Source organism: Cebidichthys violaceus, unplaced genomic scaffold, assembly GCF_023349555.1.
Source record: "Cebidichthys violaceus isolate CVI_PGR_0920_01 unplaced genomic scaffold, fCebVio1.0.p SCAF_8, whole genome shotgun sequence".
Lineage (NCBI taxonomy): Eukaryota > Metazoa > Chordata > Actinopteri > Perciformes > Stichaeidae > Cebidichthys > Cebidichthys violaceus.
The window spans coordinates 6,066,503-6,080,484 of NW_027176964.1; the positions used below are offsets into that span (position 1 = coordinate 6,066,503).

Below are 13,982 nucleotides of genomic sequence, written 5' to 3' on the forward strand. Positions count from 1 at the left end.
TCATTTTCAGATCTTCAATTTATTTCATTTGAGATTGATTCAAGGTAAAAAAAACAATCAAGTTTCAAGAATACATAACCCCCTTCCCCATTCACTGTCCCCACACATTTATAAAATTAAGGCCACTTTAAAAACTGTATGTCACTGTCCAGCAGGACGTTTTAATGACAATGTACAAAAAACACATTCTTTACACGTAGGACAACAACAAGAATACTATTAGTCATAATAATAATGACAACATCATTTATAATAATAATCAGCACTAAAGACATTGATATAAAAAAAGGAAAAGACTGATTTATTGCTTTACTCTGATGTGAGTGTATCTCGTGCTTCAACTTGAGCTAATGTTTTGTTTTCCCTTTTATTGTCCATACTGGCTCTGATGTGTTACTCTACTGGAAGATTAAAAAACACAATGACAATGCCACTGTGGTTTCCAAGTATGTATGTGTGTGTGTGTGTGTGTGTGTGTGTGTGTGTGTGTGTGTGTGTGTGTGTGTGTGCTGAGGGGAAGGAACGATCAAACTCGCTCTTCGCTCACTCGTAAGAACATGCTAGAATGTGCGTCATGGAGATGCAGGTTCGAAGCGGAAATTCACAAGGACACAAACACTGACCACTGAAAGAAACTAAAAATAAGACTTTGAAAAAGGCTAAAACAAACAGCAATGAGCTGGCGTCAGTAACCGCGAGGAGAGAGGCAGAGACAGACGGGAGGGAGAGAAAAAAATGGAAGGATGGAGTGGTTGAGCGATGGAGCAAAAGGAATCTGGCAGTGGTACGAATATTTTAAAATGCAAGCCTTGTGCTTTTCCTCCTGCTCTTTCTGCAGTTTTTGATCTCTTCTGCTCTCATTATCTGTGTTTAAGATTTCCTTCCACTTTTTTGTTCTCTTTCTCTCCCTGTCTTTCCCTCCTCTCTCCCTCCCCTCCTCCTCCGTCTACACCTTGTCCAGTAAAGATCGTTGGCAGTAGAGGAGTCGGCGTGGGGTACCGTACCGGCGGAAAAACACCAAGGCGGCCAGGGTCGCAATCACACACACCAACAGGAACAGCGGCACCACCACAGCCACTGCTCCGCTGCCACCCCCTACCCCTTCCTCCTCATCCACTTCAATAATGATCACCTCCGTGTCTTCCTCCTTCTCCGTCTCCCTCTCTCTTTCCCTCTCTCTGTCTCTGGTTCTGTCCTTATCCTCCCGCTCCTTGTCCTTCTCCCTCTCCTTGTCCTTGTCGTGTCCGCCGCCGCCTCTTCCTCCGTCCGTCTTGGGGTCTTCGTTGGGGCAGCCCATCCAGTCGCGGAGGGCTGATTTGGGGTATCCCGGCTCCACACGCATCATCTGGTTGTTGAACTTCCAGTACTTGTTGGCTTTGTAGAAGTAGGTGTGCACTGGGGGGGGTTTGAAGAAAGAAATGTGAGAAGCAAACGGGAACTCAACAGAAAAGCAACTTCTACAAGTATTGGTTGACACGAAGATGTGAGAAAATAGTCTCGGAAATATGCCGCCCTTACCTTGATCTTTGCTCATGAAGGCCGACTTGATGTTGTCAGGCACTCCTTGCCACACACTAATAGCTTTTGGATAATCACTGTCAACGCTTTGTGTTTGTTCGTTGAAACGGTAATATCTAAACAAATAAGAGGGGAAAGGTAAAGAGAGGAACGGCTATGGTGAGTTAATGGTCTCATTCAGAGCCCTGGAAGACTTGAGTCTTGACTTCTACTTGGCCTAAAGGACTTGTTCTGACAGACATGAGATTTGACTTGGACTTGCCCGAGCATTTTAACCTGCAGTTATCTCAAATTATTTGAGACCTGAATAGCCCTAAAAGATTTAAGACCTAACTAAGGACTTGAGTCTTTACTTGGACTTCCTCTAAAGAACTTGCGACTTGACACTGAGCTTGTAAAAGACAAGAGACTTGACTGAAGACTTGACCTGGACTTTATTTTGACCCCAAAAACCTGAAAATGTGCTTTACTGATTCTGCTCAACTAAACCACCAAGCAGATCACAAAATGGGTGTTTTCTGTAGAAACATGGCAGATAGATTGGTGTTAACTCTTTCAAGAGCCAGACTAGTTGACTGTTTTAGTTTTTTTTAAATAACAGCATACACTTGTCATGGTTTATGTGGGTGGCCGTTTGCACTGTAATCACTGATTGCCACATTTTACCCAACTGTTTTAAAAAGATGACTATAGTGTAAACATGGGGGGGCTTAGCAAGCTTTAAAGTTCCTCAATGTTTATTTCTATGTTTAAATGATATGCAGGTTTGTAATTCGGGATAAATGACTGACCTAAAGTTTTTGACCTTATACGGTCAATATTCAAACATATCATTTGGTGGTGTTGACACAAATGCATGCTCTTTGGAGACAGTAGTTTATAAACTTCAGTACAGTTTCAGCGTGGGATATGACACACATACAGACACACAGAAGGAGGATGACTAACTTGTTTGCTCTGAAGTAATACGTCTGTCCAGTGGGGGTGTAGAAGAGAGCAGCGTCTATTCGATCTTTGGGAAGCCCAGTGCCCATTTCCTTTAGACTCTTAGGGAAACCAGGATCCAGAATGGATTCAGTGAACACCCAATACTTGTCCCCTGGAGAGAGAGAGAGAACGGCAGAAAGAGTACATGAGATAACTGCAAGATGTTGGCTGTTGGATGACGACTGCTTTTAAGGGAAGTCTTTTGAACGTTATGTTACTATTCTGAAGCCAGACTTGCCTTTAAAGAAAACAAATTTCCCATCTTCCCTTTCAAAAGCGGCATTGACATGGGTGGGCAATCCCCTCCAAAAGTGACCAATCGGCATGGGGTATCCATCCAGAACATGGTTGTTACGTACCCTCCAGAACCATTTTTCCTGAAAGTGAAAAAGAGATTTATTAACAGCCTGCTCGACAAACTGTCATATTACAGGTCCGACAAGGTTGTGCGAGTTTACCTTGAACACAAACATTTCTCCTCTGAGGATGGCGATGGTGTCGAAGTGTCCGTCACAGATGTTGGGGCCAAAGCGAGGCTTGTCTGGTGAATATGTGGGGTCTGGGTTGTGGTTCGGCGTACGGGGCGATACATCGGGGGGCTGAGGGCCTGATCCAGAACCTATGTGAAAAGGAAAAAGGATTTTCGTAAGCTTAATCTTAAACATTTACGCTTTATCTACTGCTGGTTCTGTTGGAGCCAATGAAGCTTAATAATCCCCCATGGAGAAAATAGATGATTGTAGCAGCAGACAACAGAGTGAAAATAAGAGTACCAAGGATTACACAAACAAAAAATACAACTTGACATCATTGGAAAGACACACCGCTTTATATCTACCTTTCTTCAGATTTCTGGTGGTGTTTCACTTCAGTTAAGAAAATAAAGATAGTGATTTGGAAAGCGAACTGTCCAATAACACACCATAAAGTTGCTGTACGCCTCTGCGATCGTCGTCAGGAAGTTGGAAGTTTTCGGTGTCCATCCACTGGTAGAAGGGAGCCATGATGGCTGATGGGTCATTGGAGTGCTCCAGACCCAGAGCATGGCCCAGTTCATGGACCGCAACCAGGAATAAGTCATTACCTGGAACAGTGTCAACACCAAAACACCATTTAATAGGACTCTATTTTTGAAGCAATTGAAAGTAGTATCTGAGGATGTTTGCTCTTATGCTGATGAGACGATAGGTACTGAAGGAGAAGGAGCATATGCTGCCGTTTCCTAATTTTTAAGTGACTCAAACACACACAAATACTTATCACTTCAGTAAATCCAAGATTAAATGATCAGCAGATCATAAGAAGATGTGTCACTCAAACAGCTGACAAAGCTGCGTGTCTGCTGTGCTCCAGAAATAAACACTTCTTCATTTCTGCAGTATCAACATAGCACAGGGTATTAACTCCCTTAAATGTACTGGCACAAGACTGGTCATGTTGCTGCTTGTGTTTGCCCACAGCAGCAGATTTATGAGTCCTGCTGACTCCCAACGTACAGAGTACCTCCCAACATTGTGGCATCATCAGTTTCAGAGAAAAACATTCCCCTTATTTATCAAAATATCAGTTTTGACATAGATTCAAAAGAGCCTCACCCATCAGATCCTTGTTCCCAACAGTCCATGGCTCAGCCGCATCAAAGTGGGTGTCCCCACCGATGCCATTACTGGGGAAATAGGCATGTGCTAGGAAGCCCCCCTCTCCATCGAATGGGCTGCTGTCCCCATGAAAACCCTCAGCGAAGAAGAGCATGATGTCGGCAAACTCCTCCACCTTGTCCCGTATGTAACTGTAGGGGATTTCCCGGAAACGAAGCGGGGTGACGCTCTCCCACACCTTGAAGGCCTTCCTGATGGCGTCGTTGCTCTCGTACTCACCCACCTTAGGGGTGTAGTTCTGTATACTACAGAGTGTGTGTGAGAAGGGGGGGGGGGTAAGACATGGACATTAGTTCTTCATTATAGAAAAGAAAAACCTTTCAGTTGTTCAATATTCCTCTCACCAGTTTGGGTTTTCTCATGTCGGTTCATTGGGTACAAAAGTAAGCAAAACGATTTTAGCATTAGGGCATTAGGTACTGTTCCATCACGCCTCTAGAGATGCAGCACATTGCTGACTTACGAGAAAGTGATGTCATTCTTGTTCCACTTCAGGCCCTGGATGGCGTATCTCTTCCTCCTCAGGTTGCTCTTCAGCTCGGCACCAAACTTATCTGGCACTCCACAGCGCGGTCGCTTCATGGCCCTGCCGAAGACGAGACATAGTCCACTCAAAACACGGCAAGAGATAGTTTAGGTTTGAAAGGCTGTACTTTATTCTACATGTAGAATACAGCTGTTTGAGGTTGCTCACTCAATCGTGTTGGTGTCGAAGGTGCCAGTGACAGTGAGGCCGTAGAACCTCTGCATGGCGCCGATGGCCGAGGAGACGGAGTGAGGGGAGCGGAGGGCGTGGGTCCTCATGTCCCCCGGGGGCAGGTACCCGTACTGCTGCAGCCATGACTTTAAAGCAAAACAAAAAGGAGAGATCAGTAGGAGTCATGAGAAATATTGCAAAATAAAACCAAGGAAACTTCACTCTCAGTACGGAGAGAGAAAAAAAGGTTTAATTACAAACAGACCCATAAACAAGTCCTATCTCATCTGATTCTTGTTTAACAAAGCTGAACCAGGGTAAAGGAACTACCTGGTATGATGTTGATTATGAGTTACAGAGACTACAAGTTCAGGATGTTTTTATGTGACTGCAGCAACAACACATTCCTCGCTGAAGACGAAAATAAGCTCTTGAGTAACATCTTTCTGTCTTTTGAAATCTGGATATTTGGACAGCCAGAGCAACATGTTTTCAAGCACCTGGCATGTTTCCGTTTAATGACTAAACACAAAAGCTATTCCACCATCAACCTTCGGCTCTCCACTACAGACCTTATTAAATTAATACTGAGGTCAGCATGAAAAATGCCAAGCTTTAGCCCCCATCAAAGCGTCAAACAAAGACAGTTCAAGTTTCAACAAAAACCCTGCGAGACAGAAACTGACTGAGGAAAACCCCCTCAAAGAGTTAAAGATTAACTCATTCTGTAGCTACTTGTTTGTGTTTCAGTGCAGATTGCAACCCTTACACCGGAACCCTTTGTTCCCTGTGGTTGAGTTTGTACATGAAGAAAATATTAGTTCGAAGCCCGTCAAGCACATATTCTGATGGTCAATGAGTTCTTCAGGCCCGCGGATCCCTGGGTCTCAGTTTAGCTTGACCTTACTTTCCCCTGGAAACCTATTTCACTGCGGTGCCGGTTTGACATCTGGACCTGTGCCAGCAGCTTCGCTCCGCACCTCTCCCACACATCTTCTCCTAGACTCTTTCCCTCTCAAGCTAGAGCAGACAAATAACACTGAGGCTATTGTGAGGGCAGTGAAAACAGAAACTGCTTTGATATTCTGCTGTACACAATTACTTTGTGAGCTTGTAGTGAACTTTCAGGATTGTGTTTGATTTTTTTTTCCTTGCACGCTGGGGCTTGATGTGACTTAAGTTACTGTGATTTTTTTTTGCATAGTTCTGATTAAAAACCATAGGCGTAGCGTGTGTTTGAGCAGTGAGGAGGATTGAAAAGAGAGAGGAAGATAGGGAGTGTCCCAGGGTGAGACGCAGGCCTTGGGCAACCTCAACCGATGTCTCCAGTCGAGCAGCAGCGTCAGTCAGTAATTTAACTGGGAATTTCTTCCTCTGCGCATCCAAACCTCAAAGTCAAACTCTTCCCCCCACGTCCATGTCCCTGTCTTCGCCTCGTCACCCCACCCCTTCTCCTCTCTTCTCCCTCATCCCTCTCTTATGGAAAACCCAGTGACTTCAGGATAAATACTTATGAACAACCACACCCAGAGCCACTCAATTGTTGCTGTATGGATCTTTCCATTGGCATTCTGTTGATGGGGCAACCGCTGTGATCCCTGTTTACATCCTGTCAGCTACTAAATTAACAAAAGAATGCAACAGAAAATAATATGAAATTTAAGTTGTCAAATTTGAAAAGGTCTATAGCTCATCTGCTGCTAATAGGTGCAAGATACAATGAAGGCAAAACATGTTTAAATGACTTGTTTCAGCATTTTTCCCACTGATAATGTAATGCTGACAGATTATCTGAATATGTGCTCTTATATTTACACATGGCTATACTTGTGTGAGTTTGGGCAGCAGTGAATGGCATTTTGGAGGCCCTTGAGGGTCTAATCTCTCCTTCTCTGTCCGTCCTTGGGAGACATGGAGGTCTCAGTGTTTAGACGTCAACCCTGAATGATCCCTTTCTGGTTTCTGACTCACCCATGGAGCGCCACTGGACACATAAAGACTCACTGTTTTCCACTGTTCCAGCACATCCACATAAGCGGGAACGTCAAACACAAACTTTAGCATCTCAGAATGTATTTCACTGTAAAACCCTATTCTTCTCTTTCAGTCATTCACTCTGTTTTCTTTTCGACAAAATCCTAACTTTCAGTTAAAGCTCAGTCAAAAGACTGCTGTTGAGTGACACTGAACACTTGTTTTACCTTTAAGGCTCCCACACCTCTTTCTCGGGTCCCTAAGGTGACTCGACAAAGTCTTATTCACTGTTGCACTCTGCTATTTTTGAGCAGACTAATGGGCTGAGTAACTGTAGCAGTAGCAGGAAGAGGGAATGGTCATTATTTACAGTGGCGTAGGAGATGACAGCCTAAGCTAATAGAGTCTTTTGATGTAGAGCAGTGGTTCTGAACCACCCGTACCCTCACAGCCTTGTCCAATTAACTCCTATACCCCTTCATTGACAACCCATAATTTATTTTTAGCTAACAATTTCCACCATTACTTTCAGCAAACTATTTTAACCATGTGTTCATTAGTTTTACTACCTATTTTAATTAATTATCCAGAACGTTAAGCTAACTATTTAACTATTTACTTTAAGCTAACTATTTGATATTTTTATCAATTACTTTAAACTAACTATTTCACCATTTATACATTACTTTGTGCTAATTATTTTAACTGTTTTTCACACACTTTTTTTCAGCACTCTCAAAACCTGGTGTTCACGTATTACAGCTGACTTAATATGACAATATGATTTATTTTATTCAAATCACAAGTTACATTTTTTTTCTAATAAGTTGAGCTACTCCACAATCTGTCTACATACACCCTGAGGTAATCTACTGCACCCCTGGCTGAGAATCACTGATGTAGAAACTGCTGCATAAACACATTCTCGTGTTAAAGTCAATCTCAATCCTTTGATTTTGAACAACGCACAGACACAGACAAGCACAGAGCAAAGGTACTTCTAGGAAGCCAAATCCAGGATTTTGAGGTAAAGGGTGCAGCTCGCTCATCTGCAGCGATGTGAGTTTATTGTTTAATGGAAGATCCACAAGAATCAAACAACGGTTGCTATGGATGTCAGGAGGCAGAGTGCTCGTTTTGCATAGGATGACAAGAGGGAGACGGAGGGATTGCATTTCAGAAAAGAAAGAGTCAGTTGTTCCGTTTGGTGAGGGCCAATGGAAAGAAACTTTGGTCAACAGCGATGGGAGTCCAACTGAGGCATGCTGGGTATACAGCACACACACAGGTCCTCATGCCACATCCACTCAGTCTGTCCAGAGAGCTGCAGTGTTATGTCAGATGTGTGCCCCCACTGCACTTGCAACAGCTCGTTGTTGCCTTGTGATTGTGTGTGTGTGTGTTTGCGTGTGTGAGGGAGTTTGTGTGTAGGTATGTGGGTCAAAATCTGACTTTTTAAAATGCTTCATGCGGTCTGAACATTTGCCCGAGGCTAATGCTGTTCCTTTAAGATAACATGTGCGATGTTGCAGACCGCTCTGGCCAAGAGCTCCTCAACACACATGTAAAAAGGTCTTTAAATGTGTATGTGTGTGGGTGTGTGTGTGTGTGTGTGTGTGTGTGTAAATTCACCAGCTGCTGTCTATTAAAACAACTATTCTCCAGCCAACAACAATAAGACCCGGTGACACAGGAGTGGAAAAACACACATCTCTGCCAATGTCATTTGAGCAATAATACAATCCCAAGCAAATCTCGAAGGCGGGAAAAAGCTTCCCTGAAATCTGGCTCATTGCTTGCTTCCTTTATGTACAGGAAATGAGGTAATGATTTTGCATATTACCTTATTTCCTGTAACACCTCCTATCTTTCCTCAGGGAGGCTGCCCCCACTGGGGATCTTAAGGATGTAGCTTTGTCTAAAACCTACGCACCCTTCCTTCCTTCCTTCCTTTCATCCGCTGAAAGATATCAAGATGGGACTGGTTCAAAGTTTCCAGTTTAACCAATCTGAATTATCTCAAGTTTATCATGCTTATTGTCATTAGCAGCACAGGGGAAGAGACATATATTTATACAGGATGTGTGTGCATGACAGCTATGATCTACATCCTGTCCGATTCAACTGGATAATTGCTCCATTTTCCAACTGTCCTTTTCCCAGATTGCATCACTCCCATCGCCACAATGCTCTCCTTTCTAGTCATCAACAGCCTCCTCACTGTCTTCCCGGCTCTGCTTTCATCATCTCATGTCATGTACATTTATCTTCTTCTGCAGTGAATGACCTCAGCATGTAGCCATTCCTTTGTGAATGTGCATAAGAAGAGATCTATGCACATATGACATTAAGTGTGTGTGTGTGTGTGTGTGTGTGTGTGTGTGTGTGTGTGTGTGTGTGTGTGTGTGTGCCAGTGAGTCTCACACACACTTTGTTGCTGACACACCAAGGTGTTTTTTAGCGGCAAATGAAAAACCCACTGCCCACTTCCTGTCTCTACCACAGACCACAGGAAATGACCTCTGCATCCTCACAACCCCTGACTGTCTAACTCCCCACTCAGACCGACGGAACAAGACTCAACCACTGACTTTATTAGACTTATTGTTAATTAAAACACAACCTACTCAATAGGTTTGTGGAGGCAACGTACGTGATGACAAACATCCGATGTTGGAATGAAGTAAATATAGACACAGGAAGCACTGTTTTTTATAAAAGCATCATAAAAACATAGGCGGTGAATCACCAAATTATCATAAAGTTATTGAACAAACACTCTAGGGCACTTCAGGCCAAGCCGGCCCCTGCACTTTGGTGCAATTTTCCACAGAAACTTGATAGCCTTTCTACTCTCTACTACCACAAAAATCACTTATGTTCCCTTGTGATGTAGCTAAAAGTTCCATTTTCTCTTATGCAGACATTAGACGTGTTCGTTGGGTTACTGGTTGTTAAATGTTGACGTTGCCGTTCTTTTCGATGGTGTAGATACAAAAAATGATGTCCGCCATTAAAGCCTAGACGTCGTTTAGCATTACTTGTTACAATAAACATTTTGAACTTTATTTGGCCATTTGTAGCATAGTATCAGGAGAGAGTCAGAGAACAGTGTTGCGCCAATTTTTAACAATTAACCGACTATCCATTGTAAAACCATCTAATAATTGATTGAGGAAATTCCTTGAAATTTGCATCCCCAAAGCTACTGGGTTAGCCACTGGCTATATATATATATATATATATATATATATATATATATATATATATATATATATATATATATATATATATATATATATATATGCTCATCTGAACACTTTACAAATGACTCATACATAAGTAATTAGATTTTTTTTTTTTAAAGAGTATATTGTTGTGTATTTCTTAATTGATCTTATTTGGGAAATAAAGATCTATATTGCTCACACATTTTTACTGATGGGAACAATCCTTTAACAGCCTGGGCCAGCTCCTCTATTAATTTAAACCACGGATTGTGCCTTTAAGTTGATGGTCTTATGTAGGTCAATGGAGTTTTCTTCCACTATCTCAGCTGGAATTCTAATTCCATAGGCAGGGTACAATGACTAGAGAGACGTTTGACCCCACTGTATGGCCTCCCAAAATCATTTAGGCCTCACTGATCTTACACATGTACACACACGCACAGTATTCACTGTGATACTGAGGGAAGCAGGTGTGTAGGGGTATCATAACAACTCACTTCCTGCTAGATAAATCCAGACCTTCCTGATGCTACACTGGCTGTGGGGTTGGAGGACTGCTGATACTGCAGACAGAACAGATCAAAGTAAAAAGAACAGAACAGAGAAGAACAGGATACTCTTCCCTTTAATGATCAGAACTAGAGTTCGAACTGTGGGTGTTTTTCCACAACTGACCATGTCTGAGATGCTGAAGAACCTCTCAGATTGTAAAACCCACCTCCTTCAAATCCACTGAGCCATAACTTAGGACAGATGTCAACAATTACATCTCCCCATCCATCTGAATATAACTGCACCCACAACTATCAATTCCTCCCCTCCATTCCCAAAAGAAATGCCTCTGTCTCTGCCCCGACCACAATACAAGCTCATGCATTTCTCCTCATTTGCTTTTCCTCCTGCACTACTACCACTTTTGCCCTCTCAGCATTTCTCAGTGTTTCCACGAGCGCTATCATCATTATGGGCTGCTTCCTCTATCCCAGGGTCAAAGCCATTCCCATATCCATGCGCCAACTACAGGCAACTGTTGAAATGACTGTCCATGAGGATGCAAACGTCTAACAAAGCTATTATGGTGGTCACAAACAAAACCAGTATAGTATTATATGCAGGCCTGTAAAATCAAAGTTGTTGTCAAATCAGTAAATTATTGAAATTAGCAGAAAAGATCCTTCATTCCTACATATGAGGGTACAGCATATTTCTCAGTCACGCATCATTTAAACCTTTCTGAACCCTAAATGCATTTCCTTATTCAAGCTTTGTTTATCCTTCCTCAACTCTAGATATATTTATTGAGTTTTAATTATCTATTTTGGATATATTTATCTGGCTTATTCCTCTATACTGCATTTATTCTTCTGCATTCCTCTTTATTTATCTGGTTTTATTTTTTGATTTATTTATCAAGCTTAATTCCATAATGCTGGATTTATTTATCTTGCTTTATTCCTTGATTCTGGGTTTATTTATCTGACCTATTCCTTAATCCTGGGTTATTTATGCGGCTTTATTCCTTGATTCTGGCTGTATTTATTTAACTCCGTTGCTTGATTTTTCATTTATTTATTTGGCTTTATTCCTCTATTCTGGCCTTATTATCGCCTCTATTTGGCTTATTTCTCACCTCTGGATTTATTCCTCACCTCTGGATTGACTTGTCGCTCCGTCGCTCCATGTGCACTCAGCTCCCACACCACTGCCAGCAGCAGCAGTCGGACAAGCGATTTGAGCTCTGGTGCCATCACTTGTCTCTCCAAAAAACAATACAAAATAGACAGATCTTCCTGTAACAGTTCGCGCAATCTTCACTTTGCTATTTGTCAAAACATTGTCTGTGAAAAGACGTATCCAATAAACGAAAACGACGCGACCGAGATCGACTTGGCGCAAAGCACAAAAGAGTTTCCAGACGATATGCGCCTCTGCAACTTATTACTTGAGTTACCTAAACTACGAGGAGTGTTTGTCCAGTGTGCATTCTGCTCGCGTTTTGGTGAATTTTAACCAACACTATTAGACGTTACTGGAAGCAGGAAGTCTGTAGGGGGCTCTGGGGACTGCAGGCGGTACGTATTTTATGTCCAAATTCAGTTGCTCCAGATGTTGCAGCCGACTTTGTTTTCATGAAGCAGTCCTGACTCCTCGCTGTCCTCTCTTCTCTATCCACCAGTCGGCTTATTTTGATCCCCTCTCCTCTTCCCCTCTCTCCCCGCTGCAGACGTGGTAGTTTGAATTCTCCCTGGAGACCTTTAGCTGGAAAGTAGAGGGTTGTAAACCTCCCCCTCCTAAATCAGCCCGCCCCTCTGACATGGAGGGCTGGAATCAACTGAGTGACCTTCACATTAGACTTGGCACGGTTTGCTTTTACTCTTAGGCTGTGATTAAGTGCCTTAATGCTCCATAAAATGCAAAGCTGTTATTATTAGCAGAGAAGAGAACGCAAACATTAAGCCGAACAATTGTTGGCAATAACCAGTTATTGTTCAATTATTATTTCTATTGTACTGTTTAGGTTTTAGACACAGGAGACTCATCAGTTAATTACAGGTTGTTCTTTATCTTAATGTACAGTTTACACTTCACACATTGATACTGTCTCACACTGATTTTGATTGAGTGCTGTTCAAAAAGGCCTCAAACAAACTCAATATGCAGCACCAAATTGTGTTTAAAAGGGGGAATTGCGCCCTCTAATGCTCACATTGCACACACATTTAAACACTTCACATGTCAGATTAGGTATATAGCCTCCTACTATACATCCATGCATCACACTGACCGTGGATTATTTTGTCTTGCATGCTACTCTGCTTTCATTAAGAAGGACATATTTAAACGTCTAACCTCTGTAAAGACCGCATTGGTTTGGTTCCAGATTATAACTGCAGGCTGTGTGTTCATTGACAAGCATGTGGTAGCATTCGAGGTATTGGCAACTATAGATGTCACATGACAGGATGGCTGCTGACAAATGTGTAAATACATTAACACAGAGCAAAATGTTTAAGACTTGAGACACACGCATTTCCTGTTACCAACCTTATGTGCTCACATACTGTAGCTCAGCTGCTGTGTTGGCCTTAGCGAAGGAAAGACAGCTGGCCTCCTCCACTCCCTCGATGTGACACAAGAGAAGGGAGCTTTGATTGTCTTGGCAGAGAGCAATGATCAATGACGTGTGACTGTTAGGGATCATTGATGTTATGACTGGACACACAAATGTCTGCAAGCATGTGTTCATGCTGTGTTTTATGAAAATAAGTCAGTAAACCAGTTACAATATATTTTGTGTAAAAGTAGCACAAAAAAGGAGCCAGATATGTTTTTTCAAAATTCCTTTTTAATATGGAGCACTGAACGTACAGCTTACAACAAACAGACATAGACTTCTGATATATTTATAGCAACTTAAAAGTTTTAGTAACTGAAAAGCGTTACAGATATTACTTTTGGACCAAACAACAATCATAATATTCACAAAGCTTAAGGTCACACACAAGACCATGTCCTCACTGGGTTCACAAACACTGCAGCTGTGCTTCTGGTTTGACAGGACAATATAGTGAAAAGTAAATCACAATGACATGAGAGTAGTTTATCTGAACCACAAAACAGGACTAAAACGTAATATTCCCCACAAAAACACATTCAGTTTGTTGGCCTTGTGTGCTCACGCAAAGCAAAACTTTGTATCAGTTCCTTCTGTGACTGAAGGAAAACATCTTTTAGATACAAAACAGACATAGGTCGGGAAGCATTCGCAAAGAAATAACATTTTGGTTAGCTTGAGCCTCCTTTGGTGCCAGTTGGATCAGATTTGGTACATGGCACAACACGACAAGTACCGAAATGTTTACATACTGACATTTACTTATTTGAAACTTTTCTTTTAGTGCACTATCTTGTGACTCA

At 42.2% G+C, this 13,982-nt stretch overlaps 2 protein-coding genes across 2 annotated transcripts in view; both read right to left on the minus strand.

Annotated features, from left to right (window-relative positions):
• On the minus strand, nucleotides 1–12,303 carry mmp14b (matrix metallopeptidase 14b (membrane-inserted)). The gene is made up of 10 exons (XM_068738026.1): nucleotides 11,714–12,303; nucleotides 4,858–5,006; nucleotides 4,627–4,749; nucleotides 4,101–4,408; nucleotides 3,428–3,589; nucleotides 2,964–3,124; nucleotides 2,744–2,882; nucleotides 2,467–2,617; nucleotides 1,519–1,634; nucleotides 1–1,395 (listed from the first exon to the last, which is right to left on the minus strand). The coding sequence occupies exons 1-10, from the start codon at nucleotides 11,810–11,812 to the stop codon at nucleotides 947–949; spliced, it is 1,857 nt and encodes a 618-aa protein (XP_068594127.1). The 5' UTR covers nucleotides 11,813–12,303; the 3' UTR covers nucleotides 1–946.
• Nucleotides 12,304–13,390: 1,087 nt separating this feature from the next.
• Nucleotides 13,391–13,982, minus strand: part of sall2 (spalt-like transcription factor 2) — a 10,049-nt gene continuing 9,457 nt past the window's right edge. Inside the window, exon 4 of the mRNA XM_068701745.1 lies at nucleotides 13,391–13,982. This exon is cut by the window's right edge and continues 692 nt beyond it. The gene's annotated coding sequence lies outside the window, so the exon portion shown is untranslated.